At 40.6% G+C, this 27516-nt stretch overlaps 2 protein-coding genes across 2 annotated transcripts; one reads left to right on the top strand and one right to left on the bottom strand.

The window, feature by feature from the left end:
• Positions 1–379: 379 nt before the first annotated feature.
• Positions 380–27312, bottom strand: vwa11 (von Willebrand factor A domain containing 11). Its single transcript, XM_083909175.1, has 18 exons — positions 27284–27312; positions 14110–14302; positions 13625–13761; positions 11874–12018; positions 11547–11640; positions 11191–11319; positions 9518–9704; positions 9275–9444; positions 8889–9001; positions 8654–8770; positions 8377–8550; positions 6019–6148; positions 5776–5928; positions 5489–5581; positions 3394–3665; positions 2711–2844; positions 1903–2062; positions 380–1036 (listed from the first exon to the last, which is right to left on the bottom strand). Exons 2-18 carry the CDS (start codon positions 14293–14295, stop codon positions 656–658), a joined length of 2775 nt encoding a protein of 924 aa, XP_083765301.1. The 5' UTR covers positions 14296–14302; positions 27284–27312; the 3' UTR covers positions 380–655.
• Positions 20398–21738, top strand: LOC310943671 (prostaglandin D2 receptor 2-like; the record flags this gene model as incomplete). Its single annotated transcript, XM_083909307.1, has 1 exon — positions 20398–21738. One exon carries the CDS (start codon positions 20398–20400, stop codon positions 21736–21738), a length of 1341 nt encoding a protein of 446 aa, XP_083765433.1.
• Positions 27313–27516: the final 204 nt, after the last annotated feature.

The following is a 27516-nucleotide window of genomic DNA, read 5'->3' as shown; positions in this document are numbered from 1 at the left end:
GATTTGATCTCACTCAGACATTTAGTGTGATTTGATTTTATCAAACGTTTAAATCTTCGATTAGTGCATTTTCCTGCACCTAAAACAGTGAGGTTGAGTTAGGGTAATGCCTTACCAACAATAAAACAATAGTCTTAAATGAGTAGTCACATTTTTTCAACAGAGCTAAGTTTGACTGTTTTATTTCTGTGTAAACTAAATGATGTGAAGAGTCGATTAGGTCTGATAGATCTGCTTAAAAACATTGTTTTGTGTTTTATCTGATTGTTGCATCCATTTTGTCAAACCTTGCTGTGTTCCCAAGAAAAATTGTATTGGATGTAACGTAAACAAAACTCACCACTGCAGACCATGTACACAAAATATCCTGTGCGATTTTATTACATAAAATGTCAGATGTGTCCATAGGAGTGCACGAACTGTATAAGGACACATGCATTCTGGCAGGCAGAAAAAAGTGTTATTGTAAAAACCATTACATCATCAGTGCTCACATTTTATTTAAGAATGATACCAAAATTAACATGACCATCACCAAAGAAAATTTGAAGTTGACCTCTGTAGCAGAGGCTAATTTAGTGTTACATTATTACATACCGTCTATCTAATACCTGATGCAGCATACAATCATAAGAAAATGAGTAACCTTGGCTCTTCAAGGCTCAACAACAAAGGTGGACACCAGCAGACACAACCACAGGAGCAGTGACAACGTTAAAGTAGGAGGGCCGCCTGAGTTAGATATGGATTTATAGCACTTTCCCACATTACCAGCTTCATCCACAGCTACGAACTCAACGATCTGTGAGCAGCAGGAGGAGTTGTATTTCACCGAGACGAAGGGAGCTCTCAGAGAGGTGTATGAGAGGGTTCCATTTCCCTTTCTCAGGAAGATGGTCTCGATCCCGGTGCCGTTTCCATCAGTAATGTTGGCCGACAATTCCCACTGGTGATGTCCACACTGAGAGACATCTCGAGGACAGTCATCAGTCTGCACGTTGAGCAGTTTACACACAGGCTGAACAAAATCTGTGATCTGGACAGAAAAAAGGTGGGAAATCAGTGCATGAGTCACAGCAAAGTGGAAGAAAGGGGAGTAAACTCTTCCAAAACTTAACTTTTAAGCCCTAAAATTGGGACACATTGCCTGACAGCCATCCAGGGTGGTGTGTGCATCTTGTGAGGCCTTGAAATTTGCATTTTGATCACCATCACACTGGCAAACACTAGCATGTTGGACTTAATTACTTCACCCCAGTTTTTAGTGGCTCTGTGTGTCTGACTGCCTGTTTGTGCTTCCACACTTACATTTGTCAATATGACCAACAGAGGCCGCCAGAGGCTTGTTGCATGAAGTCTGCCATCTCCGATTGCCCTGTTATTGTCTATTTTCCTCAAAATGAGAGCATGATTTGCATGACTGATAACGTTATCTTGAAGAACACAAAATTAGTAATAAAGACTGTCTTGAGGAAAAGGTTTAGCACTACGTCCAATTCTTTAATACAGTCTGTGGCATTATTTTTGACAGATTTACTGTTAGCATGTTTATTGTCAATGAGACATTGATTGGCTGTTAAACTCCAGTCAATCAGGAGATGAGAAGAGACATGGAAATGACAAGGCAAGCAAATAGAACAACAAATGCTGAATATGCATTGCTCACTGTTGGATAGTCCACCGTTTTCTTTTTTCAAAGACAAATGCAGACTATTAGTATACTACCAAGGAATGTACTGTAGTTTCTTTTTATGCAAGCTAAGAATGTACATGCTGGATGCTCATCAGCTGATGTGCGAGGTCAGCTGATTGAGCATCATGTTTTGCAGTCAGGCCAACCATTGGTGCACTTCATACCAGGCTATAGACAGATATACTGAAATCCAAGATGTGTCAGATTACCTTGGTCATAACAGACAGCGTCAGAACAGCATAATTGGAGTCTGTGCCATCCTTTGATCTGGCTTCCATGGTCAGGGTAACATAAGTGCCCGATGGTGTGGTGGCTGGTGGTGTGATGGTCAACGTGTCATTTGCATATTTTCCAGTTGTCAACGTGAGGCTGTCAGGAGAAGATATGTATAAAAAACTTTTTAGATAGTTTAGTTAAAACAATTGGTAACGCTTTCTTTTACAGTCCCCTAATTACCAGGTATTTACCTGGTAAATTCATGGTAACACCAAAGTGTTACTAGGTAATTACCAATGGTAATAAGAAAGTAAATACAGTGAAACTGTTGCCAAAATACTGGGCATTTACCTGGTAACTATATAGTTAATTATAGCGTGTTATTACTGCTGTTAATAAGAAGGTATGTACAGCTAAACTATGGCAAAACTATGGTAAATGTAAGTGTATTATTGGGTTATAAACTGGTAATAAGCAGGTACCTACAGTCCCCTAATTACTAGCTATTTACCCAAGGGGTAATCTAACAAACCTAACCCTAAAAATGTGTGTAATTACATGGAAACAAGCTTGGCTTTCTTTTACAGTACAGTTTTACTTTACTTACCGAGTACATTACCGTGCATTACCCAGTATTTTGGCAACGGTTTCACTGTATTTACTTATCTTATTACCCTTGGTAATTACCTAGCAACACTTTAGTGTTACCATGAATTTACCAGCTAAATACCAGGTAATTAGGGGACTGTAAAAGAAAGCGTTACCAAACAATTTAAAACTATTTTAGTAACTTCTCCTCACCTTTTTGGGAAAGCCATGGGGAAGTCTCTGTCATTTCTGGCCGTGATAGTATAAGGGCCACCAGGGCCCTGGGTAGTTACACCAAATGGGAGTTCTAATGTGTCTCCTGGCTCCACACTACTTGCTACTACAGCCTAGAGTGGAACAGGAGGGAACAAACAACAAAATAAACATTAAGCAATTCCATTCTCATATTTTTGAACTGCATTCAAATATTTTAATATTCTTCCCAATGGAATACTACAGATGTGTCTGAATTCAGGGTCTTGCCACATGGCAGTAGACCATGGAGAGTGAACTGAAATGAGAGAGGGATTTCCCTCTCACGTTACCATTTTTCCAAAAGCTGTGGCTGAATGTGGCAGAAATCACTAAAAGTGTGTTTTTTTGAGTTGTGCTGTCACAGACATGAATGAATGAATCCTGGGGTAGGTTTGGGCTGGCAAGAATACACCTATGGAATCCTTCATTGCACCAGAGTGACTGTGTCTGTTGCATTTATAGTAGCTTTGCAATTGGGAGAGCCAAGTTAGGGAGGGTGGTGTGTCTTAATCAAATGCCGCATTTAAAGAAGACAGTCCCTGAATTGAGACACCATTTATAATCACATATATTTGTATCACATGTTCCTTTTGATAAATAAGAAAAGACGCATGGGTTACAATGGTGATGTTAAGACAGACCTGGATGTTCACTTTGGAGACGGACATCATGGTGGTAGACTGCCTCTGGAATTCACTGTTTGTCTCTTTGTCTGTTCCTCTCATGATGACCAAAAACTCACCGTCAGGGACTGAGTCAACAGTGACCAAGATGTCTCCATTGCCCAAGTCAGTTACTGTGCCATTGCTCATGCTCTCAGGACCAGATACAGTTAGCAGGCCAATGTCTCCCACACTCATTGAGGACGGACCTTTCTTTCCAATTGTTGAGAGCATCAGTTTGGTTGGTTGACCTAGTGTTTCCAGAGGAGAGAGGCAGAGAAACCAGTTAGGGAGATCAATAATATATATATTTTTTTTGCACATTTATCTCTTTAAAGTTAATATTAGATAGCTTTTTATTATGGGTGGCTGAAGGAAACCTTGACTGTCACAACTTAGAAAGTGTTGCCTACATGAGTGACCAAGCCCCTTGATTCTCTTTTTTACCCCAGCTTTTAGCCTCATTGATTTACTCACTGTTTAACTGTGGTGTGGTGATGTATTTAACATGTTTTTGGTTAGTGATGAGTGGGCTGTAAACACAATACTAATTCACACCTTTTTAGCTATGTGGCACAGTCCACACATCCAGTCCAGCAGTCCAAGTGCCACTTTGACGTTAAGAGTGGACCTTAAATATCCGGATGTTTAGCTGCTAAACTATACATATACTCACTTCCAGGGGATTGACTCAACCTGCAGCAGGTATGTGAACGGTGCCTGCCTTGTCAAACTGTGAATAAGTGGCATGCGTTAAATATATTACTATTTATCCTCATGGTTTGCAGGTAATGGGATCAGTAAGAAGAGCTCCGTATTCCCCCCTGGTGTAACAAACACTGCCCGATGGTATGTTGGCTGCTGCCTCCTCTTTGCCACTAACCATGTGTTTTTATTAATTTAGTTTTCTTTGTGACATAGGGCTGTGATAAGTTGCCCCTCTGCTGTTTTGCCTGGCGTTAATTTGTGCCCGTCTGCCTCATTGGTGTGCGCCACGCTGCTCCTGTCGTTGCGCTGCATAACGCGCACAGCACGGAGGCGTTCATACTCACAATGTTGTCCGTAGCAGTATTCGCCACAACAGCAGGGGGCGTACGATCAACATGTTCAACTTGTGCTTGTGAAAATGAAGAGTTGGCGCGTGCCGCAGCCGACAGAGTTAAGCCTTGTTCCTACTCGCTGTAGTGTGCGCGCCAAAAGTGACGTCATATCCTGTGTCGCACCGGGTACGTGAGCTCCAAAAGGTGGCGCGGCGCTAGGGCGAAAGACAAGCCCATAGAAAGAGTGGGGACCCAGGGGGAAAAGCCCTCCTGGTGATTCTGGTGGAGCTGGGATGTTTGCCCCAATACGTGAAACACCAAGAGATGGACAATAATTCTCAGACCAATGTAAGCGATATGCCAAAAGTTGTTGTTTACTACTGTTGCTAGGCAGTGGACATTTACCGGCAGCACAGGTTGAGTATTTTGTTCGTACGCCCCCAGAGAGCATCAGTGAGGAGAGATTTCTATGGGCTCATTTACAGCAACTAGAAGGTTTTTGACCATAAAAACAAGTTAATGTATGTAAGTAGACCTACATAACTAACATGTATGTGCTATAGGACCACTCTATGGGAGCTTTAATATCAAACCTGTAAACTGTAAAGTGTAATGCCGAAATTGACCACCATGTAGGTGGCAGCACTGCTCTTTTTGGATGAGCGATCATTATAGATCATGAGAAGAAGACCAGAGACGAGGACTGAGGAGGGAGAAATGGTGAAAGAGAAGAGGGAGAGGCTGAGGCAGCTCACACTCGAACAGAGCATGTGTCGTGGACGTTAGTGATGGGATCGGCTCGTTCATTTGAGTGTACTGAATCCCTAGAATCCGTTCATTAAAATGATTCGTTCAAAAGATTTGTTCACCGAATCGTTCAGTGCTTAGCAAGTCTAATGGCTGGTAGTGAATGGGTTAACAGCTATTTCACTATTTACATTATAAACATATCTGATCATATCTATGCTGAAAAAAAATGTTCAGGGTGTACAAAGGTAATGCTGATATGAAATTGTAAAAATATTGCACATTACCTGCTAGTGGACGCCCACTGAGTACAGCATAACCTGGGTGAGGTCCCTTGAAGCCTTCCACAAAATTGTAGATAAACGTGATAATACTCTGGCCTGGAAAAACATGTATACACAGTAAATACAGACATACCAGGAACTGTGAACTTAACTACTATGGAATTCAGACTCTGGAAGGGGCATCAGACTTCAAACTCTGCTTGGAGTGAAAGCACTGGGAGTACAAATGTGTGACAAAAATGGCCCAATCTCAACACTGCTTTTGTCCAAAACAACGTGCAGCATCTGACCTGTTACTTTGACTGTATAAGGCTGTTTGGAGTTGATGCTGATTTTCCATTTTCCTTTCTCCTTGTCATCCTTCAGCTGAATTCTGGCCAGGTTCCCCACTGTCTGAACAGTCCCCAGTTTGCCACTGGCCTCGGTGTTGCTCTGGGTCACACCTGGATTTGTTGGCCATTAATTACCGTACAATGTACTAAAAAGCATTTGAATTAAACTGGTAAAACAGTGCCTTGAGAGTGGAAAGCTACCTGCAGGGTCAGTCATTGTGAAAGTGACTTGTCCTGTGATGTAGAGCGTGATGTTTTGAAGAGATTCATCCAACATAAAGGTAAAGGTCTCCTGCTTCCCGGGGTTCACCAATCGCTGAAGAACCGTCACCTACAACAGGAAGGAAAGCAGGAGGGGAGAAATTCCGATTCTAGTAACTGGTTGAAACATTGGTAAAACTGAAAAACCACATGTTTTAAAAGTGTATAATCTCTTAAAATAAAAAGTGGTTTGGCTGTTTTTGCCAGTAATAACTTTTATATCTTCAGGAGTTAGCTATAGGCAACGGACTTGCTTTAGTGAGATTCCAACCTAATAAAAGCAAGGCAGTAGCCAATCAATTATGTGAATATATGTGCATTAATGGCCTGTTTGAAGATTTCCAGTCAGGCTTATATTACATCATAGCACAGAAACAGCACTAGTTAAAGTTAGCAAAGACCTTCTTATCTTCTTCTTCAGATAATGGTCTCGTCTCTTTACTTGTCCTGTTAGATCTTAGTGCTGCTATTGACACCATTGACATCACCATGGCTTCCAGTTCCACGGCGCACAACCTTGGAGTTATCTTTGACCAGGACATGTCTTTTGATTCACACACAAAACTAATTTCCAGAACAGCCTTCTTCTACCTGCGGAACATTATGAAAATTAGAAACATCCTGTCCTTTAAGGACACTGAAAAACGAGTCGATGCCTTTGATACATCTAGATTAGATTACTTTAATGCCTTATTATCAGGATGTTCTAAGAAGTCTGTCAGAACCCTTCAGTTAATTCAAAATGCTGCAGCACGAGTTCTGACAGGAACTAGAAAAAGAGACTATAGAACTCCAGTGCTAGCTTCTCTACACTGGCTCCCTGTACAGTTTATAATTCAATTTAAAGGGAGGGTGGTCAGGCCCCTTCATACCTGAAAGACCTAGTTTTACCTTATCACCCTAAAAGATCACTTAGGTCCCTAAATTCAGGCTTACTTGTGGTTCCCAGAGTCTGTAAGAGCAGAATGGGAGGCAGAGCCTTCAGTTAACAGGCTCCTCGCCTGTGGAACCAGCTCCCAAATGTCCAGAGTGTACCCCGCCTATCTCCCTATGTCAGCTGAGGATAAAGTGGTAGATAATGGATGAATTGAAGGCCTTTAGCTAACTCCTGAAGATACAGTGACCTCTGACCTGGATGTCTGAGAATCTTCATAGACACAGATTTCACATCCTTTAAAGGTCACATAGAGTGGTCCTGTTGCACATATATGGGAGTTATGGAGGTCTACTTGCATATATTAAGTTGTTTTTATGGTCAAAATCCTCCTAGTTGATGTAAACGAGCCGATTGAAATCTGTCCTTTTCGAAGCGCTTGTCAGTCGCGCTATTTCAGCCATAAATCTCGCCCGAGAAGACAGAGTGTGTTGTGATTGGCCAGCCAGCGTAGAGCCTTCCCACCTGTGTTGTGATTGGCCAGGTATCTGGAAGTGACGTAATCTATCACGTCAGCTCTCAGAAGCGCAGCTCCCTCTCTGGAGCGGTGGATGCATTGCTACTCATTATCAAAACATTGTTTTAACAGTGTTTAAAAATAGCTTCTTCACGACTCCCCGCCGCAGTCCCTTTATGACTTCAAACCGGAGTCAGACCCAGAGTCAGAAGACACTGTTGCTCGTGAAACACCTCCACAACGGACGTTATTCTTCTTCTGCGGTTCAATGTACCCAACCGGATGTGCCCGGACTACCGCCCGGAGCAGGACGATCGGTTGTTCAGGAGAACCGCTGCTTACGTAACTAGTACGGGATTTTTAGTGATCTCGTTGAGCCCCGAGATTACAATAAAACACAACGTTCTCAGCAATGGCTGAACTGTTTGTTTCGAACCGTCAGGCTTCATAAACAAGGTAATGACGCAGATACACACCAAAAAAAACAGCGATAATAGGAACTTCCGGTCTAGTTCCGCTTTAACGTATATTTTCTCATGTGCAAAGACCACCGTAATCCCCTGACACGCTTGGGTAACAGAGCAGTAAATGTAGGAGTTAAAACACTCTCTAAAAATACAAAGTGTCATATCATGACTAAACAAAGATGAGAATTATTTGAGTGAGAAAAAAAATACCTAAAGCTTTGAGCACCCTGGCCAAGCAAAGTTCTTGAGGCACAACCAACCCTATGAAGTTTAGATTATTTTGACCGATAAACATTTTCAGCACATTGAATACTGTACTGAAGCACAGCCGGAAGACATCATAATAACTGTCCTGTGCAATATCACTGTATGCATAATGTGAGCTGCGTGTGTGATGTTGTTATACTATCTTATTTATCAGTGGAACAGCTGAGTCCTACCAGAGCTGAGGTTGAGGTATCACGGATGATGCCTGTGGCCTGAGGCAGCTCTTTCTTGGACACTTCAATGGCCTGGCCTCCAGAGGCCAGAGCCAGTTGCTTGTAGGTGTCAAAGGCACTACCTGCAGCCCTGCGACGCCGCTTCTTACCACGGCTAGTCATGAAGAATGTCACCTGTGTAGATAAGTTCAAGAAAATATCACACAGCCAGTGGTTCACGCTCAGAAAGCATAAAAACACAGAGTTACCAGTGGCCACCAATGGCTTCAGTATTTACCGTGGACTTGCTGGTTCTGATCAGAGCAAAAATCGTGTCCTTGAGTTCGATGTCTTTTGCTGCAGCATCAGTGAAAACATAGATGTGAGAAGAGGATGGGGCACCAGTAAGAGCCAACTGGAGGAACAAAATAATTAACCTATTCAGCGCATTTTTGAATCATCGCTGACAGTAAATTGTATCTCGATTCAATGCCAATCTTAGGTACCGCACAACAGTATCATCGCTTAAGTACCTGAAGTGCCGACAGACACATCTCAGGGATGTCACCTCCCCCTCTGGGTTTGAGATCTGAGATGGCTTTCTTCATCTTATCAGGGTCTTGTGTTCTGAACATGGGTCCAAATTCTACACAGAAGAATGAAGAATTAGAGAGAGAATTACAATTTACAAAACAGCAAGAATATTACAATTACTCTGTAATGCTAAGTTAGTGTTACTACACTGTCATCTCTTGTCCTGTCAGTTTATGATTATTTACAAGAGTAATATATCTTAATGATTATGATTACTTTTTGATTAACATTTGAGTAAGATAAGCCAGTTCCTGAATAACTTGGCCAACACTGGCCAGGACTAAAGGATTACTAAACACGGCCAGTAGATATTCAGGGTTCATACTCGGGTCATTGAAGGGCACCAAGATGTACTCAGAGGGTTCGTCCTGTGTTCCTTTTTTGCTGTCAATCATTTCATAAACAACTTTCCTTGCTTCAGCGATGTCATCAGACATACTGCCAGTGGTGTCAATGACAAAACACACAACTGCTGAGCGGGCAATCCCCATCATTCTGTGTGAGAAAAAAAAGTATATCAATTTTCCATTACACACAAGTAGATGTCCTTCATATGTGACCAACATACTTCAGAAATTCCTTGTTCCCGACAGCCAAGATGATGTCCTCCAGGAGCTGGGAACTTGCACTTGTGGCTAAATTCACAGCAGCATTGTGGGCAGCTATGTTGTCAAAGCGACGCTCGTCTTTGCTGATGCCACCACGAGGAACAATTGTGCTTGTCAAGTCACCTTCACCTCCATGGCTACATTTACCTGGTGCAGAAGGGACGGGTCAGAGCAGTGGACTTGTGTCTGTCCTACACTCAAGTGTGCTTTTATGGGTAGACTGAAGAGCTTGGTAGAACTTCTTTAATTCAATTTGTAACTATCCGTGATTGAAAATGCATTCTCTGCCAACAGAGATCAATTCAAGTCCTTTCACAACACAGCTCCAAAGTTTCCTGGACAAAGTCGCAGACAGTGCACCATGCAATCTGAGAATATCGAGATTGTAGTACTGTACTATAACAGAAAATTAAACAGTGTGTGTACGTGCGTGTGTGTGCGTTAAATTGCTGGACGTAAAACAGCGAGAGGGTGTGACGGTGTGTTGACAATTCACGAAAGCGATGTGAACGTAAATGCAGCACAAACATAGTACAGTAACGTCAATAGCCATTCACGCCGATGGGACAGAAAGGCAGAGGAGGTCTGTGCCTTTGCTCTGTAATAGAACACAATGAATGGTTTGTGCAGCGGCTGCTTGACCAGAAAACAGCGCTGTTGAGTCGCTTTTATTAGACAATGAAAATCGCCAAATTCAAAACTGTGGTAAAGTTGAAAAAAAAACAAATTAGCAAAGCTAATATTGGAGCTAAATACTGGATCTTTAAAAGCCAGTAAATAATGAGGGATTTTTGAGGAATAATTTAGAGTGTGACAATAACACAGCAGAATATAAATGGTTTTGTCAAACCAATTAATTACTTTATAAAGCCACTATTTTGTTATATATCAATCTTTTGATCTGCCACAATAATGTAATAATGAATTTAAATGAAAATACCTTACGTTGAGGGCTTTTCTCTGCAATTTTAGATAAGATTAAAAATTAGATTAATTAGATTCATTACAGATCATAATAAATGAATCGCAAACACTTTGGAACACTCTGCCGCCACATGTTCGGCTGTCCCCCACACTGCCTGTTTTTAAATCAAACCTCAAAATGCATTTTTATTCCTTGGCTTTTGGCTCAGCATGCACGTTGCCTATTTTCATCCATTGTTCCTTTCTTATTGGTCTTAACGCTTTTTATTATTTTAATGTCCTGTTGGTTTTTTACGGTTTTCTCAGTGTTTTCTTGTGTTGCTTTTATGTCTAACTGTACAGCACTTTGGTCAACTTTGTTCTTTTTAAATGTGCTTTACAAATACATTTGGATTGGATTGGATTGTGCATCTGTGGTCATGTGGTTTGTTACTAGGTGTGTTTCCATCAGCCATCACATTTGTGGATAAAAAATACCTGAATAGATTCACAAAAAATATTTAAATGACTTGAAAAAATGATAGCGTTAAAATGTTTACACTTTAGGGGAGTAGAACAATTGGCATATTGATAAAGGTAGGTTTCTGTGGTGATGCAGATGTTTGTGTCCAACTCCTAATTTTACTTTACAGCAGTTTCTTTTGCATTATCTTTGAGAATTTGGTTCAAATGTACAGCACAGTTTTCATGCAAACCATACTCCTGTTACCTTTGGGCTTGGAAGAATAGTAGATTCCCATGTAGCCTGATGTAAGCTTATTTTCATTCAGGATGTTGGGAAGGATGGAATTGGGGCAGAATCCACTTTCGCAGTCACTGCAGGTGGGAGTGTTCACATCTAGACAGATGATGCATGTTATGATTTGACACTACACAAATAAAATTGAATTAAATTGAATTAAGTCCAAACTGAGGAACATCACCATTGATTAATTTCCTTGTTTATTTTTCCTTGATTTGTTTCCACCTTGTCATTATATTTATAAAATATGTGCAAAATCCAAATAACAAAACAAAAATGTTCCATCTTATGATTTATGTTTTGAGATTTTGATTGTGACAAACCTGCCAGGTTGTCCAGTGGCAGATCTGGGCGTAAGAGGTTGATATATGGATCTGTGTTTTGCAGCTCCACCCAGTTACTGTGGCTATAAAAGTCCTGAAAATACATAGAAACACTCATCAGAACACGTGTGGACACTGGCACCTTTAATTGTCAGTGCTGATGCAAAAGTGAATTCATGTTTCATTCAAAAATTAATGTTTTCTTTCTGGTGGCCATTGTAAAGCTACCACTGTATAAACTTTGAAAACTTAACCATTTTTACTTTAAAGCATCGCTGCATTTATACAAAAATGTACACATTAATGAACTTTGAGTTGCTCCCTCACCTGGAGTGTATGAAGGACTCTGCCCAGTGCTTCTCTGGCAGCCTTGAAGTTCTCCGAGCGAATGTTAGTCTTAATGGCTCCCATGCCCTCCAGGATTAGGCCACGGCCCTCATTGAAAGTCTCTGAGTTGAAATGGTGCGGAGCACTGAAATAATTCTTCACATGTAAGTAAATCTATAAGCTGTCTCCACTGCACCATTTTATTGTATTTTTGTGTCACTTTTCATAATTCTTTTAAACACATTGTATTGTTATCCATGAATAATCCAAAATATTTATTTATTTCCAAATTTTGGTCTCACTTTAATGATTTTGAATCATTATCAAAGGATTTTTTTCTCATATATTTGCACATTATTTTATTTACATTGTCCAAATGTCTCAGCTCATTAGAGCTCGATTTGCTCTTAATTTTGTTCTTAAAGGTGCATTATGTAATACATTTAGAGCAACTGGCCATAAAATCCTCCTAATATGTCACTGAAGACCAGGAATAATGTTCATATAACAAACGGAACTCACCAACAAAACTAGTAAAAAAAAAAATTTGCATTAAAAAAAAAATTCCGCACCGGAAAGTTTGTTTATGTTTTGAAATTATGTTTTGGTATGAGGCGCCACCTACTGCCGTCTACCAATCATTGAAGTTAGTAGAGCCTGAGCTGCCAAGCAACCCCGGGTTGCCAGTTACGTCTGAGCTACAATGGCGGAGGCAACGAAACCGAAAAGATCTCGGTATGAATCGCAGAAATCTCAAGATAAAGTTCGAGGCAAAGGACACGCTGCTCTGGCAACCTCGACTTTGGAGGGGAGGGGGGGAGTGGGAGGCAGGCACGACTCGCCGCACTGTTTTGATTTTGAGTGTAGTAACCGTTTTTGGCCACATTGTTACAGATGGCGCCTTTAAAGGTCCCATGGCATGTACATTTCACTTTCAGAAGTTTTTTAACATTGAGATGAGTTCCCCTCTCTTGATCCCAAAGTAGCTAGAAATGGCGATATTTGTAAAGCAAGTGCTGGGTATCATCCTCCACCTCTGAGAAAATGAAAGCTCCAATGGACCAATCTGGAATCTTTCCCTTTATGTCATCATAAGGGGAAAGATTACCTCCCCTTTTCTGCTGTGCCTGCCCAGGTAATTTGGCTCGTGATCTTTTTTATTCAATAGTTCCCTCAATACTAATAACCACACCGGATAGAACTGAAAACACCTAGTGCACAAGACTCCTCTATCTCAATGCTAGTCCGCATTCAAGACCGGACACGCACACATGGGCCCACACACACAACAAAAAAAAAGAAGAAAAAAAGAAAGGGTTCTAAGGACATGCTCTAGAGGGCATTATAAATTTGGCTCCATTGGCTATAAAATTGTTTATTTTTTATTTTTGTCCTCTGACACTGGTCCTTCGATACACAGGTAGTACTCCATCAAACCCTTCCAATTCTCTATTGACAGTAAAGAAAATAAAGAAATAATCTAATTGATGTTCTTAATAGCTGCAAGCCAGTCAAGGCCACACCCCCACCCTCCAGCTTGACCTGCTTATCACTTCCTCATTTTAATTTGTTTATTATTTATTATTAAAAAAAATATTTAGTCTGTATTTATTTTCATCTATAAGGCACTTGAAGCTTAAATGAATAAATCAAACAAATGCACTTAATGTGACAATAATTCGACAAGCAAACCATATTTTGCTTTTTGTTCAAAAAAAAAAAAAAAAATGTGTTTGATTTTTTTCTCCCACCTGTTGGCAAAGTCTCGATCTAACAGTCCATTCTGTGCGTAGATTTCTTGAAGAGCTGTGTGAAATTTGGCGCCTGAGACGAGTCCTGTTGCTGTGGAGCCGAGGCAGCCCTGGACCAGTTCCTCAGGAGAAGAACCCTGCAGACAGAAATGAATAAAGTAAGGGAGGTAACCGTGGAGACTAAAGGCCTGTAATGTTTTTTCCAAAGGTGGCAAGAACAAGAACACAGTTAGTTATAACCATGACACTGCATACTTCATGAGAAACTGAAGTGCAGAACTCTTGGGAAGTACTCATAGGAAATGACAACATTTCTGCATTAACCACGCCCACTTCAAATTTCTGGCCAATCACACAATAGGTGTCAGACACCAAACAAGAAAAAAGTTCTGCCCAGGTGATGTGTAAAAAACATTCAAGAGTTCAAGTGTTCTGAGTTTTATTTTATGTTTTTTAACTTTTGTAGTTGTTGTTTTACATCTTACCGTGAGTTTGAACTCATAACCGCCTTCATCAGCCACTTCCTGACACATCTCCTTCACTTTCTTCAGCAGGGCTGTTGCTGTGATGCTGACATGACTGGAAGATCCACCTCCGTTGGAGATAAAGGCCACACAAGGCCCTGCTATCAGAGCCAAAGCCATCAGGGCAAACCCCAGCACTGAAGTCATGATCAATCTACAAGGGAGAAAAAGTCAAATTAATTATATTGGTTAAACACACAGTATGTTATTACTGCTATGCTTTTCTTATGTCATGAGCCCTGGATTATTCCACACTTTTATTTGGACATTTATTTTGTTTGGACATTTTATTGTTCCTTTCTATTTTCTATTTGTTTCTGGTTTTCCTTGTTTCCTGTTTTATGGAGTTTAGGATGCACAACATTTTTCTTTTGTGGTGCCTAAACTTATGCACATATCTCATTTTGTTTAAATAATTCTTGCCCACTTTCTGTAAATCATATACACTTTATTTCACTTCTCAACTATCACTGTGTTTGTCTCCTATATGATATATTTAACTGAAATTTCTTATTCAAACAACCAATGATTTATTTTTGCATACCACTTTGCAAACCGTCACAGCGCACTCATTGATAAGCGGCACCGGAGCGACAGCGTGATTATGTAAACAAAAAAACACGTGTCTCAAATGGCACAGATGGTGCCAAACTGTGCCAATAGTGAGAACGCCCAGACACCACTTTAATAAAACCTCTGTAATTTCACTCTGCTTCATTTCATCAGCATCAGACTTTGCACAGCTCATGTCCACATGTTGTTACATGACCTCCATGTGTTTTTAAGCTCCTACTGTATATTTTAAAGGTGATATATGCTTTAAAATGCAATAATTGTTTAGGCGAGAGAAAAAAATCCTTCAGTTATGCTGTGTTCCATGTACATTTACTCTGACACAGTGGCATCTACAGTGAAACTTACACCTCTGGTGGAATCTCACAAGTGTTATCTCCTCAATTTAATACCAAGATAATCCACATAGAGCTCGTAACTGCAGAGATTTACTCTATTTAGTTTGGGCATGTCATTTTCGAGCAGGGACTCCAAAAAGAGGGTCAGGGAAGAAGTGGTTAAAATGTTATATTAACATGGGTGAAAGGTCATTACTTGTTACTGACACTGAGCATGTGTGTCTGTATCCACTCTGTTGATGAACTGCGTCATCATGGAAATTACAGCACAGTCTGAAGTGTTAGAGGAACGACAAGTTCACACAAGTCCAGTCTCTGGCATGTGGATGTAGGATAAAGTCGATCATCCAACAGATCATATGAGTCTCTGTGACTGTTTTTCAGGACATATTTCCCTCTGTATCTCTATTTCCTCGACATGTGTGATTTGATTATGTAGTTGTATATATATATGCATTTATATAGGATGGAGTAAAAGGAGGTACAATATGTTTGTATGCAAGCATTTCTATATGTGGGTGTGGCAGGAATATTTGGTGGGTGTTTCCATAAGAGGAGAGAGAGTGAGAGAGTGAGAGAGAGAGAGAAGGGATGAGTGTCTGCAGCGATAAGACAGAACAGCAGCTAAAACATTTCAACATTTCAAAGATTTACTTTTCTCTCTGTGACTGTGAACTAACATTGAGGTGAGTCCGACCTAAACTTGTTAATGTTAATCCGCTTTTCCAGGATCTTCCTGACTGACTGTTTTGATCTTCTCAGCTTTGACAACTTATGATCACACTATAGCAGTGTTTTGCATCCATGCCACAAAAATGTAAATGATATTCATATTCATATATTTCTATTCAGGTAAATGTGAACTGGTGAAGTGACATCATCATAACAGCTGGATCTCATTAAATCTAAGTTTTTTCCAAAGCAAATTCAGTAGAATCTAGTTATTGACCTTTATACTATATTAATTAATACTATATTAAGCAAACTCAATATGACTATAGCATGAACTGTGAAGGTTGTTACTAACACATCATAAACAAATTATAATATTGAGAATGCTTGCTTTTTACCCTAATTCTCTCACAGGTATGTTTATCATTATTGGATTTAACTCTGTTTCATTTAACCCTAACCCTCATTCAAAAATTCAAGGAGGTACCAGGTACAATTTTGTTAGTTTGTGTTTAATGTAGACACACATGGCATGGACAAGTATTGCTGTTACTGGCTTCCATGATACCGTACATTAGTATTTTGCTTTCAACATAAGGGATTCTGGCAGAAAGTTATGTGAGAAAGCAGATTTTACATCATATTTTCATTGTGTTTGAACTCAGTTGTCAATTAAGAACACTGGGCAAAATCAATGTTATATAACATTCTGCACTGCCACAGATGTAAACATGTGCATTTGGCTATATAAAGTCAGCACAAATGAATCCTAAAAAGAAAATAGTGAGGAAAATAGAGAATTACTCCTTACTTTATTATGATTATTCAATATCTTAGTAATTTAAAGGCAGCTTTTCGCCGCTCTCTTATGTCGTAATCAAAACTGTCCAGTGAGACAGAAGCAGTCATGTCAATGTTGTGTCATCATGGATATATTTACTCATGTCTGCATTCGTGTGCATACATGATGCTGTGTTTACATCACCTACACACTCTGTGTAATATGATGTGACTAAGTAAGTGTCCAGAGCTGTATGGAAGAATCATTTTAGAGATAATTGTTGAAAAGACATGCGTCTCATGCCTGATTCTAACTCATACACTAAAGCAAACTTCTTTAACTGCCATTAGAACACAAGACTTTTTGAAATGCAGTATTGTCACTTATTTCACAAAATCATTGACTGCATATGATAGAAACTACAAAAGGCAGTTGTCACATGAAAGAATATCCTGGTATGACGTGGATTTTACTGAATGTTATCTCAGTGAAATAAAAAGATTGATCGATCAAAAAAACAAAAAAAACTTACCATAGATAAAAACTGAAATGCCATGCTGGTTTGTAAGCCATGCATTCCAAGACTGTATTGCTTAACTAAGGATGTGTCATTGCTCAATATGCTGGTATGTGGTAAGCAGCAAGCTTTGACGCGTTAGTCTTAAATGTTATGACATTTTTTGAGAAAATAACAAAATAAAGAAAAGAAAGAAAAAATATAAACCCTGAGTTAGTTTTGAAAGCCAGACACTGTGCCTCAGTTTATTGTCAAAATCCTCCAGTGCATTGAAGAGTCATGTTGACGTCACATTATGCAACATGACAAAAGTGACAACATGACAACAAAAGTGATTACTGTGATCAATATGATATGAGCAGAAAAAAAGAATCCACTGCTAATAATAGAACTATTCAAAAGCTTTCATCACGTATAATCCACTCACTGTGCTTATTCACAAGATTATCACATAAAGGGATCAAATCAAGTTTTGTTTACAGTCTCCTTGGCAACAAAGTTGATCTGTCATTACGGGGCTTATTCCTTTTAGACATGCTTTGAAGAGAGGAAGTGGTGATGATGTATCAGGCGGTTATATCATCACTAATCACTAATTATGATTAATGATTTCCAAACAGCCACACAGTTGGTGTAGTGGTTAGCGTTCTTGCCTTTGCAGCAAGAAGACCCAGGTTCCCAGTAGGAACCAGGGCCTTTCTGCATGGAGATGGTGTGTGTGTGTGGATTTTCTCCAGGTTCTCTGGCGTCCTCCCACAAAAACGTGCACTATGGGCATTAGGTAAATTAGTCACTCTTAATCGACCGTAGGTGTGAGCGTGAACGGTTGTTTGTCTCTCTAGACTGGCAAACTGTCCAGGGTGTACCCCACCTACATCAGCTGAGATTTGCACAGCGACCCTCCTGTGGAGCATAAAGTGGTAGAAAATGGATGGATGGATTTCCAAATTCTAAGCAGCAGCAAGGGTACTACAGTTGGGCTTCAAAATGTCATTAAAAATGTATAATAAATGATGTATCAGTCATCAGAGATTAAGAAAACTGATGGTGTAACCAACTCACTCACAATTAAAATGTTCATTTATGGCCACAAAACCTGTTCATGTCTTAGTCTGTTGTTTTAGTTTGTTGTGCCACAGCGGGTTACTCAATCACAGCGACTATGTGTTGTAAATACTGAGCGTTACCAAATGTAAAAGTCTCATTACACCAGTGATGTCCGGTCAGGCAGCGGCTGCACAACCGTTCGCCATAGCGTTCTATTACAGAGCAAAGACACAGACCTCCTCTGCCTTTCTGTCTCATCAGCGTGTATGTGACTGTTTGCGAATGCGCAGTCAGTTTCCCGTATAGTTTAGATGTACGTCAAAAAGCTACGCTGCCTATTGACGTTACTGTACTATGTTTGTGCTGCATTTACGTTCCCATTGCTTTTATTAGCGGGAGACCCACACCTGAGCTACAGGACCTTCGCCAAAGGAAGGGACAGAAAATTATACGTACTTTTCAAAAGGAGTGGTATAAGAAAAAGGACAGAGCAACTGTAAACTCTGTAGACTGCAGGCCAAGTCAAGAGACTTTTATAACACTGTCATCGACAACTTTGTGAAGAAGGAACGGCGCATGGACTTCATCTTCAAATGAGCAAGTTAGTGTTGTGTCGGTCATGAATGATTCGTTCGAAAGTATGAATCATTTGAGTGAACGAACTGACTGGGATCACTACATGAACTGATTTGTTCCTTTCTTAGTTCAGTTGAGCTCAGCAGCGATCGTGGCGGCCGGGATTGGAACTGCCACGTTCTGTGAATCACTCGTGAAGTCGTTCGCCAACGCCGTCACTTACTCGTGAATCTTCGGCAAACGACGCCAGCCAACGTGCGCCGAGCGGGGAGGGAGTGACTATAAGAAGAACTGTGTCTGCCGTGTTGCTGTGATTCGTTTGGGCTGTCAGTCACCGACTCAGTCATGATTCGAGAACGAACTGACACACAGAGAGCTGGTGAACTGTGGCTGAGGACATGAATCTCGTTCGCACTGTCACTCACTCTATGACCCGCGGCACAAACGTACTGCACTCAGGGAGGACGTGAGTCACGTAGCAGGGCACTGGGCTCCTGCGAAGCACTGAATGATTCGGTGAACAAATCTTTTGAACAAATCATTTTAATGAGTGTGATTCAGTACACTCAAATGAACTGCCGATCCCATCACTAAAGCAAGTGCACTCCCTCTCTTTAACACACACACACACACCGTTTAATTTTCTGTTATAATACAGTACTACAATCTTGATATTCTCAGATTGCATGGTGCACTATCTGCAACGTATGAGATACTAATTTAGTGTGTGTACGTCTTGGGTCTGTAACTGCCTGCATACCCTACAGCTCACCGCACGTCACTGCATTACACCTCTCAAAAAAACTCGACCAGAGAGAAAAAAGTCAAGGGTCTGCAGCGTAGATACATTAAGAAATAGATGTTTGAAAGCAGAGAGGAAGAAGACGACAGATGCCTGTGTAGTTTTCTCATTTTCTCCTGCTCATGGAAGCAAAACAGTTTAGTTAAAGGGGAAGTAAGTAGTTTATAGTGCCATCTAGAGGAGAGGCTGACATTTACAACAAAGACCTGCTCCTCTGCTCACCCCCTCCCTTCCCTGAGCGCTACGGTATCCTCAGCTGGTCAAATGTCGTCCTCGTCGTCTTTCTCCGTGTCAGCAGATGAGGTTCGTGAGGCGAGGGAGAGGGCGAGCTACCGCGGCCGTAGCAGACGAAGCGGAGAGAGAGGAGGCGGGACTTCCGCTACAAGTAAAGCGACGCTTGATTTGTTCTCTCGCGTTTGTCCTTACAGGCTCCCGTAGAAACATGGCGTCTCGCAGCTAACAGTGGCTATGCAGTAGCGGCCCGCGACCATGTAAAAACATGACTTTTTGAAACACTACGAAAATGAAACAAAACCTATTATACAGCGATTAGACAATGCAGGAGCACATAATATGTTTAAAAAAGTGGATTCTGGGTTATATAAACCCACAAATACTACACAGTGTCCCTTTAAGTCCAGGTTAGCCAGTGCTCTCTGTCTCCCCCTGCTGTTTGTGGATATTGAACTGTTGTTAACATTATTGTCGTCTCCTCTCATGTGATAAAAGGCACCTTTACTTGGACATGCACTGACAACACTCTCTGACTAATCAGTGGCCAGCAGTCTGTTGACGTCAAACTTTGCCAACATGAAATAAAGATTTACTGCAGGAGATAAAAGAGGTAAAGCGTGAAGAGGCTTGCAAACACTGGAGCCTCAGATTGTTATCAGTTCAGTCTCTTTGACACGTTTTGTCTTTTTTTCTTTCTTTTAGAACCCTGATGTCAAACGCAACCAAAGGAGTGCTTCTCTGCCCCATACTGCAGGACATGCAAGGGCACAACGTCAACAATAACAAAGAGGTTAATTTGGTTGTGGTTGTCATCCACGGTTTGGTTTCCTGCCTGGGGATTTTGGAAAACGCCCTTATCCTCTGGGTGGTTGGATTCCGCCTACAGCGCCGCACCGTATCCTCTGTGTGGGTGCTCAACCTGGCCATGTCTGACTTCCTAGCCACACTGACACTCCCCTTCTTCACGTCCTACCTTTACCACTCTCACAGCTGGGAGCTTGGCAACCCCCTCTGCAAGACACAGGCTTCTATCTTCTTCATCAACATGTTTATGTCGGCCTTCCTGCTTGCAGCCATTTCACTCGACCGCCTGCTTCTGGTGGAGAAGCCAGTGTGGAGTCAGAATCATCGGTCAGTGGCAGGCGCATGGAAGGTGTGTGCTCTGGGTTGGCTGTGGGCTGCGATTAATACAATACCTTACACTGTGTTCCGCTCAGTCACTAAGAAACAAGATGGGGGGAATTTGTGTTATCACAACTTTGCTTTAATTTTATCGTCTCAAACATCACTGGAGAAAGACTGTGAAGTCAGACAAGCAGCGACAGCCATCTCCAAGTTGCTATTGGCATTCCTTTTTCCCTTGGTAGTGATTGCAGGGAGCTATATCCAAATAGGTCTCTTGCTTAAGAACAGAAGCCAGAGGAGGAAGCAGAGCACCACCAGGCTGAGTGATGCTCTGATCACATCAAACAAAGACAGAACAGCTAGAACCACAAACATGCCTGCTAATATCTTCCTAAAGTCCTCCAGACCTTCTCAAACCGTGACACCAACTATCATGTCACTTGCAACCTCTAATCACACCAGTCAAGGCATGTTCTCCCAGAGCTTCATCAGAATGGTGACATTTGTGATCACAGCATTTGCATTATGCTGGGCTCCCTATCATATCTTCTGCGTGATCGAAGTGGCAGCTCATTACCAGCGGAACATTCTCAAGTTAGTGGAGGTGGGGCTCCCCCTCGCTACAACCATTGCATTCCTGAATCCCGTGTTGAACCCCGTCCTGTATGCCTTCAGCTGCCCACACTTCTGTGTGAGAATACGACAGAGTCTGGGAGCAGTGTTTGACGGACTGGTAGAAGAAGAATTGGGGTTCCTAACGGTGCCAGGGAAAAGTTTAAGAGCTCATATCCAATGGAAAAGTAGTCGAGAAGTGAACGTCCCAAAGTCACCCCGTAAATCACATGATATCCAACAACACTTCCCCCTGCCTTTGGTCTGTGAAGGCACTGAAGACACATGCAGAGCACAGAGCAAGACTCAATAATTGAGGTGGAGCAGAGCTGAGACACTGCAGATGTAGAATTCATAATGTATCTTTTATCATGACATGGCATGGCTCCATAGTGATCACAGTGGTTGGGTTGGTCCACCACTCTGGTCCAGATGGACTGACATTATTATATCAAGTCATCTGTGTTGCTGAGAGTTGAATTCTACAGACCGTGGTAACACTTATGGCTTCACTTGAATGATTTGGAAAGCTTTATACAAAATAAGTTAAATACATTTCCTTTCAAGATGGCTGCAGATGCTGCACTAAACTATGCTTGATAGTGAGCGATTATTACATAATAGTAAATGTTTTTCTGTGTAGGTTTAAAGGGCCAGTGCAACATAATGTTTTTTTTAATTATTTTTGTGCTTTTTTATTTGTTTATGTGTTTTGAATTCCTTTATTGTCACTGTAGGGTCATACATCATTATGGTGTAAAGTTAAAATATAGGACATACATATAATATGAGAGTAAATAATTATATAACTGAATACGACTCTTAAGTATAATATACTTAAGAGTCGTATTCAGTTATATAATTTATAAGTCAATAATATTACAAACATATGATGTTTGTATGAATGTATAATTGCTTTAAAATAAAAATAATAACTAGAAAAGCACTCGGAGAGCACAGACCTCCGCCAAGGCAGCTCAGAAAAAGTGTACACATCCTTTCTGGAATATGAAGGCCATCATAGTTTCCTTAATGCTTGGAGGAGGGAAGTGATGAACATTTTAGGTCCCTGAATTGATTTCAAATGAAACATCATAATTAATGTACATCTAATTGCACAATTTTGACAGGGGAGTACAACTTCATGCTATACACATCCCAGCCACCAGAGAGCAGTGTGGCTCTAACTGAATCATTACACATTAAATTGTATGGTAGGATTATGCTTTTCAGGTCCTGTAATCCAGGAGCTCTTTAAATCTGAACAGCTGAGTGTCTGACCACCTTTCCGAGTGATTGGATTTGATCACATCTCGTACCCATTTTGATTGACTGCCTCATTGTGGTTGCCACAACTGTCTGGTTCCCTACAGTGGTCCTGAGAGGTCAGGCAAATATCACAACACATTAAGGAAAACATGTGAGGGTGTTCTTCATATGTCATGCTATAATTCAGAAACACCTCTCCAAAGATGGTTTGAGGTTAGAGGTCATAGATGCCCCACCACAGAACAAAGGACCACATAAGATGACAGCAGGAGATCAGCTGACAACATTAGCCGGAGAGATTATATAAAGCACTGCGAAAAACAGTTTGAACAGATGAGAGATAAGTAAAGAATGAAAGAGATAGAGAGAGTAGATGGGTGGAGAGGAGGAGGACTGGTGCATATTGCTTTGAAGGGGTTTAATGCACTGCTTCCGTACTTATAGCTGACAGATGCTCGGAGGAGAATTAACGTCACACGTCACAGATTTTCTTTGGAGCATCATCTATGAAACGAACTGTACTCTCAGGCATATACATGTACACCGAAAAAAAAAAAATCCTCATTTAAATTACAGTTAAATGCTGGTAGCTACAGTTGCCAGCATTTTGCTGTTTTTCTTAAGTGTCACTACTTTAATCACAAGCAACAGTTTATTACTGTAAACAATATTACAGTATTGTGCTGAACAGAATATAAACTTTACAGAATAATACTTTGAGCAATTTAGCTTCCATCATACTGTTATTTAATGTTCCAACTGCTAGCTAGCGTTGATAAGGCTTAGACAAAATATGGCTTCACAAAGGAATGATTTTATTAAAGTCAATATATTACATATGTGTACATATAAAACACAAAATGTGTTGTTGTCCTATGTACTCCTCCAAACTATGGCAAATGGCTGTAGCCTGCACACAGTGGCTACATACATTCATTCATTCTCAACTGCAACAATCCCAGCTGATTCAGGGTGAAAGACAGGCCCTGTACAGGTGGTCAGTCAATCTCAGGGCCACATACAGAGACAATCAACCCATCACACTCACAGCAACTAGAACACGACAAGACTTATTACCTTAAAACAACATGAACAGCTTGCTGCTGTCTTTTTCTGGATCAGTTTCCCCCCTTTTTCTTGGATACCACCTTCCCCTGTCACAGTTAAGACCAACAAAGTGCCTTTCAAACGCTAAAACACAGAGTTTGAGACAAATGTGTGACCTGAAGGCTGAATCATTTCTAGTAACAGTTATGCAAATGTTTGCTTAAATTCTTAGTAGATATGTTGCAAGTTATCATCTTAACATAGTTTCCAGGCCTTCACAGCAAAAGTAATAACAGACTTGAAAATGTTGTCCTTTTAGCAGCTAAAGTGAACTATGTTACCGTTAGCCGAAAACATGTGGCAAACAACATGAAACATTAAGTAATCTACTTTGTACTCTTTTAGGCTCATGTCGTTTTGGTAAAAAAAACAACAAAAAAAAAACAAGACTATAATATAAATGACATGCAAACTTAATAACTGAGTAAGTTTGATTAAAATTACCTTGTTCAGTAGTTGCAAGATGAATCACTGCATGTTTAAGGAAAAAAAGCGGCAGGTGGCAATTCTCAAACTACTTTGGTGCTGACAGCGTCATCGTCTTCTTCGGCTTTCTATGTAGACTTAATTCATTCATCTGTTAACTTCTAAATGTATGAAGTTATGTGACTTCAGAGATGATGATTTCATTCAGATGAGTAGTATTGATTACAGCAATGTATTACAGTGTATGATGATATAATACATGTGTTCTAAACAAGGAAAGCTTTATTTTGCAAAAACAGAGGAAGAATAACTTTATTTTCTACTTTATTCTTACTTTTATTCCACTACATAGAATTTTGAGGACCAGTGTCAAGGATTTACTAAAGTTTATTGGCAGAAGTAAATATAATATTACCCACATTTATGTTTGTATAGGTGTATAATGGCTTTAAAATAAATGGTTTGTTTTTCGTAGCCTTTGTATAAGCCTTGTGTAGTCTACGTGCAGGTATTCCCATATAACTACACAAAAATGCACATTGATAGAAATTGTGAAATATGTTTTTGCAAATAAAAAGTGGAGTTGACTATCATTTTCATTAATAAACACTCATAAAGTAGGTTTTTGTAGGTTATTGTTCTGCTGGGGCCTGTTTCACAAAGCAGGTTTAGTGAAAACTCTGAGTCTGTTAACCCTGAAATGAGGGAAACTCTGAGTTTTCCGTTTCACAAAGGGAGGTAAGTCAAACCAGAGAAAGAGGAGTAACTCTAGCCTGTTTCACAGAGAGAGGTAACTTAACCTCTCGGTCAGTTACCATGGTAACATGCTCTATGAACCTAATGGTTTTTCTCAACAAACCTTGAGTTTCTCTCTGTCTCCGCCCTCTTTCAGACACACACGGTGTTTGATTTCCTCATTCATTCAGTCAGCAGAGTTTTGAAGTCTGTTCTGCATCTACATTAGAAGTTATATTAGGTGGAGACTATTTTCACTACTATGTCCTTTTGACAGTGATCCCGTGGATGAAGGTGCAGCATTACTGTGCAGAGAATTAAATATTCGTTGGGAGATGATTATCAGACCTCATAGATGTTGTTATATTTCCAGACTCTTCTCTTTTAGAGCGGAACTGTTTCACGTCACAGTTCATCATTTACATTCACAACCTAATCCGTCCTTACATTTCAACATTAACAACCGGAGTCACGCTCTCACATCACAGCAGAAACTGTGTGTTGCGATGCGTTTTTTTTTAAATTATTTTCTTTATTTACAAATTTACACATTTTTCTTTTATACAACGTCATAGATGCAGAGCACTTGAACGTGATATAAAGAATGAGAAGTCATTTATGTGTGAAAACATCATTATGTTGGGGATAAAACAACTGTACAGTCAAACAGCCACTTCATATTTACTTTATGTAAAACATGATCAAAATGAGGTTAATCCCATGAGATTATACCGAGGTTTTACCTGTTTGAACAATGTTTTTATGTTTCATCTTAAACTGCTGCCAAGTGCGCTTCTCCCCCGCGGGATTACACCTAAATAAATAAATTAATAGTCTACAACTCAAGCAGTTTCCCCCTGTAATATTATTGTGATTGTGCAAAGGACGACATTTAAACTTCCGCATTGACCCGAGCAGCAATGTTCTCCGACACCGTCTCCCTCTCTTTTACAGCGGTGTTACACTTACTTCTAAAACATGCTCAAACTCACCGTATGAGCGCATTAATATTTTCAAATCCAGTGGGTTCAGAACGTCACCCTCCGCTTCCCCGTTGTCATGGTGACTCGTCGAAACGGGGCTCCATTCATGCTGTCTTTTTATACTTGTGGTGCACGCGCTTAACTCGAGGTGAAACTTCTCTGAGTTGAACAAACTAACTCAAATCAGCTGTTGTGGAACTGAAAACTCAGTTTCCTTTCTCAGAGTAGATCAACTCAGAGTTCAGGGTTAGACTCAGAGTTTGTTGAACCTGCTTTGTGAAACGGACCCCTGGTCTGGTAACTCATGGTATTTTTTGTGTATGTGTATGTATTATTATTTTTCCCTCACAGTGGCAGTGACAGTATCACCACTGCTTTGACATTATTGACAAAGAGACGGGCCTTACTTTACTGAGGCCTGAGTACTTGTAATTATTAAATATATACGATTACTTCTTTAACTGTTGCTGCATGTATATCAACATTTACGTGATGTGTTGTGAGTTGTCATGGCTTGGACCACACACAAAATTTTGAAATATCAGCCTTCATTTTGATCTCAGCTGTTAGGTGTTAGTTTGTATTTTGATTAACTAATTGATTAAGATTCTCTTATTAGTCCCGCAGTGGGGAAATTCCAATTACTGCAACCGTGAATTAGTGAACACACAGACAGCACACAGCTGCCTGCATTCAGCGGCGCTCGGGGAGCAGTGAGGGAGTTAGGTGCCTTGCTCAGGGAGAGTCAGGGGCACTTCAGCCGCGGACTGGTCGGGGATTGAACCGGCTACCTTGCTGTTGCAAGCTCGAAGCCCTAACCACTAGGCCACAGCCCACAGCCCAAACTTGTACTGACAAAAGCTGTCACCAAGTATTTCTATAAACACCTGTCCGAGTCTCAACAACTACGTCTGTGGTGGTTTCTGCTGCACACACACACACACACACACACACACACACACACACACACACACACACACACACACACACACACACACACACACGCACACACACACACACACACACACACACACACAGGTTCCTGCAGCTATCCTCTTAAGGGATTTGCATGGACTTCCCTTAATTTTGGAAAGCCTAAACAAACATAAACCATAACCACATAGCTCTAAATTAGGTTCTGTCTCATTAGGACCTGGTTTTGGTCTCCATATGAGGACCACTGGTTATGACAAGATCAGTGTTTATGCCAGAAAATACAAGTACAAACACACATGCACACACACTTTGAAATAAAACAGGATATTTACATGTAATGCAAATATATATGAAATAACTCAAAGCCGGAGAAAGTGACAAATCAGTGTCAGTCATACTCACATCTGTGCTCTCAGGTAAGGTGAGTTGTTATTGCTTCAAGGTTGTGAAGAATAGCGATCAAAATGAAGCCATTTGCAGTAAGAAAAGTGTAAACACTGTAAACTGCTTGAGGAGAAGTTTCTGACGGTCCTTTAGATGATCATTGGTTTCTCTTCAAATGAAAAAAAAAACATTGGGTGTATTTGTCAACGCAGGCAGGATTGCTTGACTGTCTTGTTACAGCACATGCAGCT

Source organism: Microchirus variegatus (genome assembly GCF_963457635.1).
Source record: "Microchirus variegatus genome assembly, chromosome: 23".
NCBI lineage: Eukaryota > Metazoa > Chordata > Actinopteri > Pleuronectiformes > Soleidae > Microchirus > Microchirus variegatus.
Note: the sequence above shows the minus strand (reverse complement) of the source record. Positions and strands in the feature narration are given on the sequence as shown.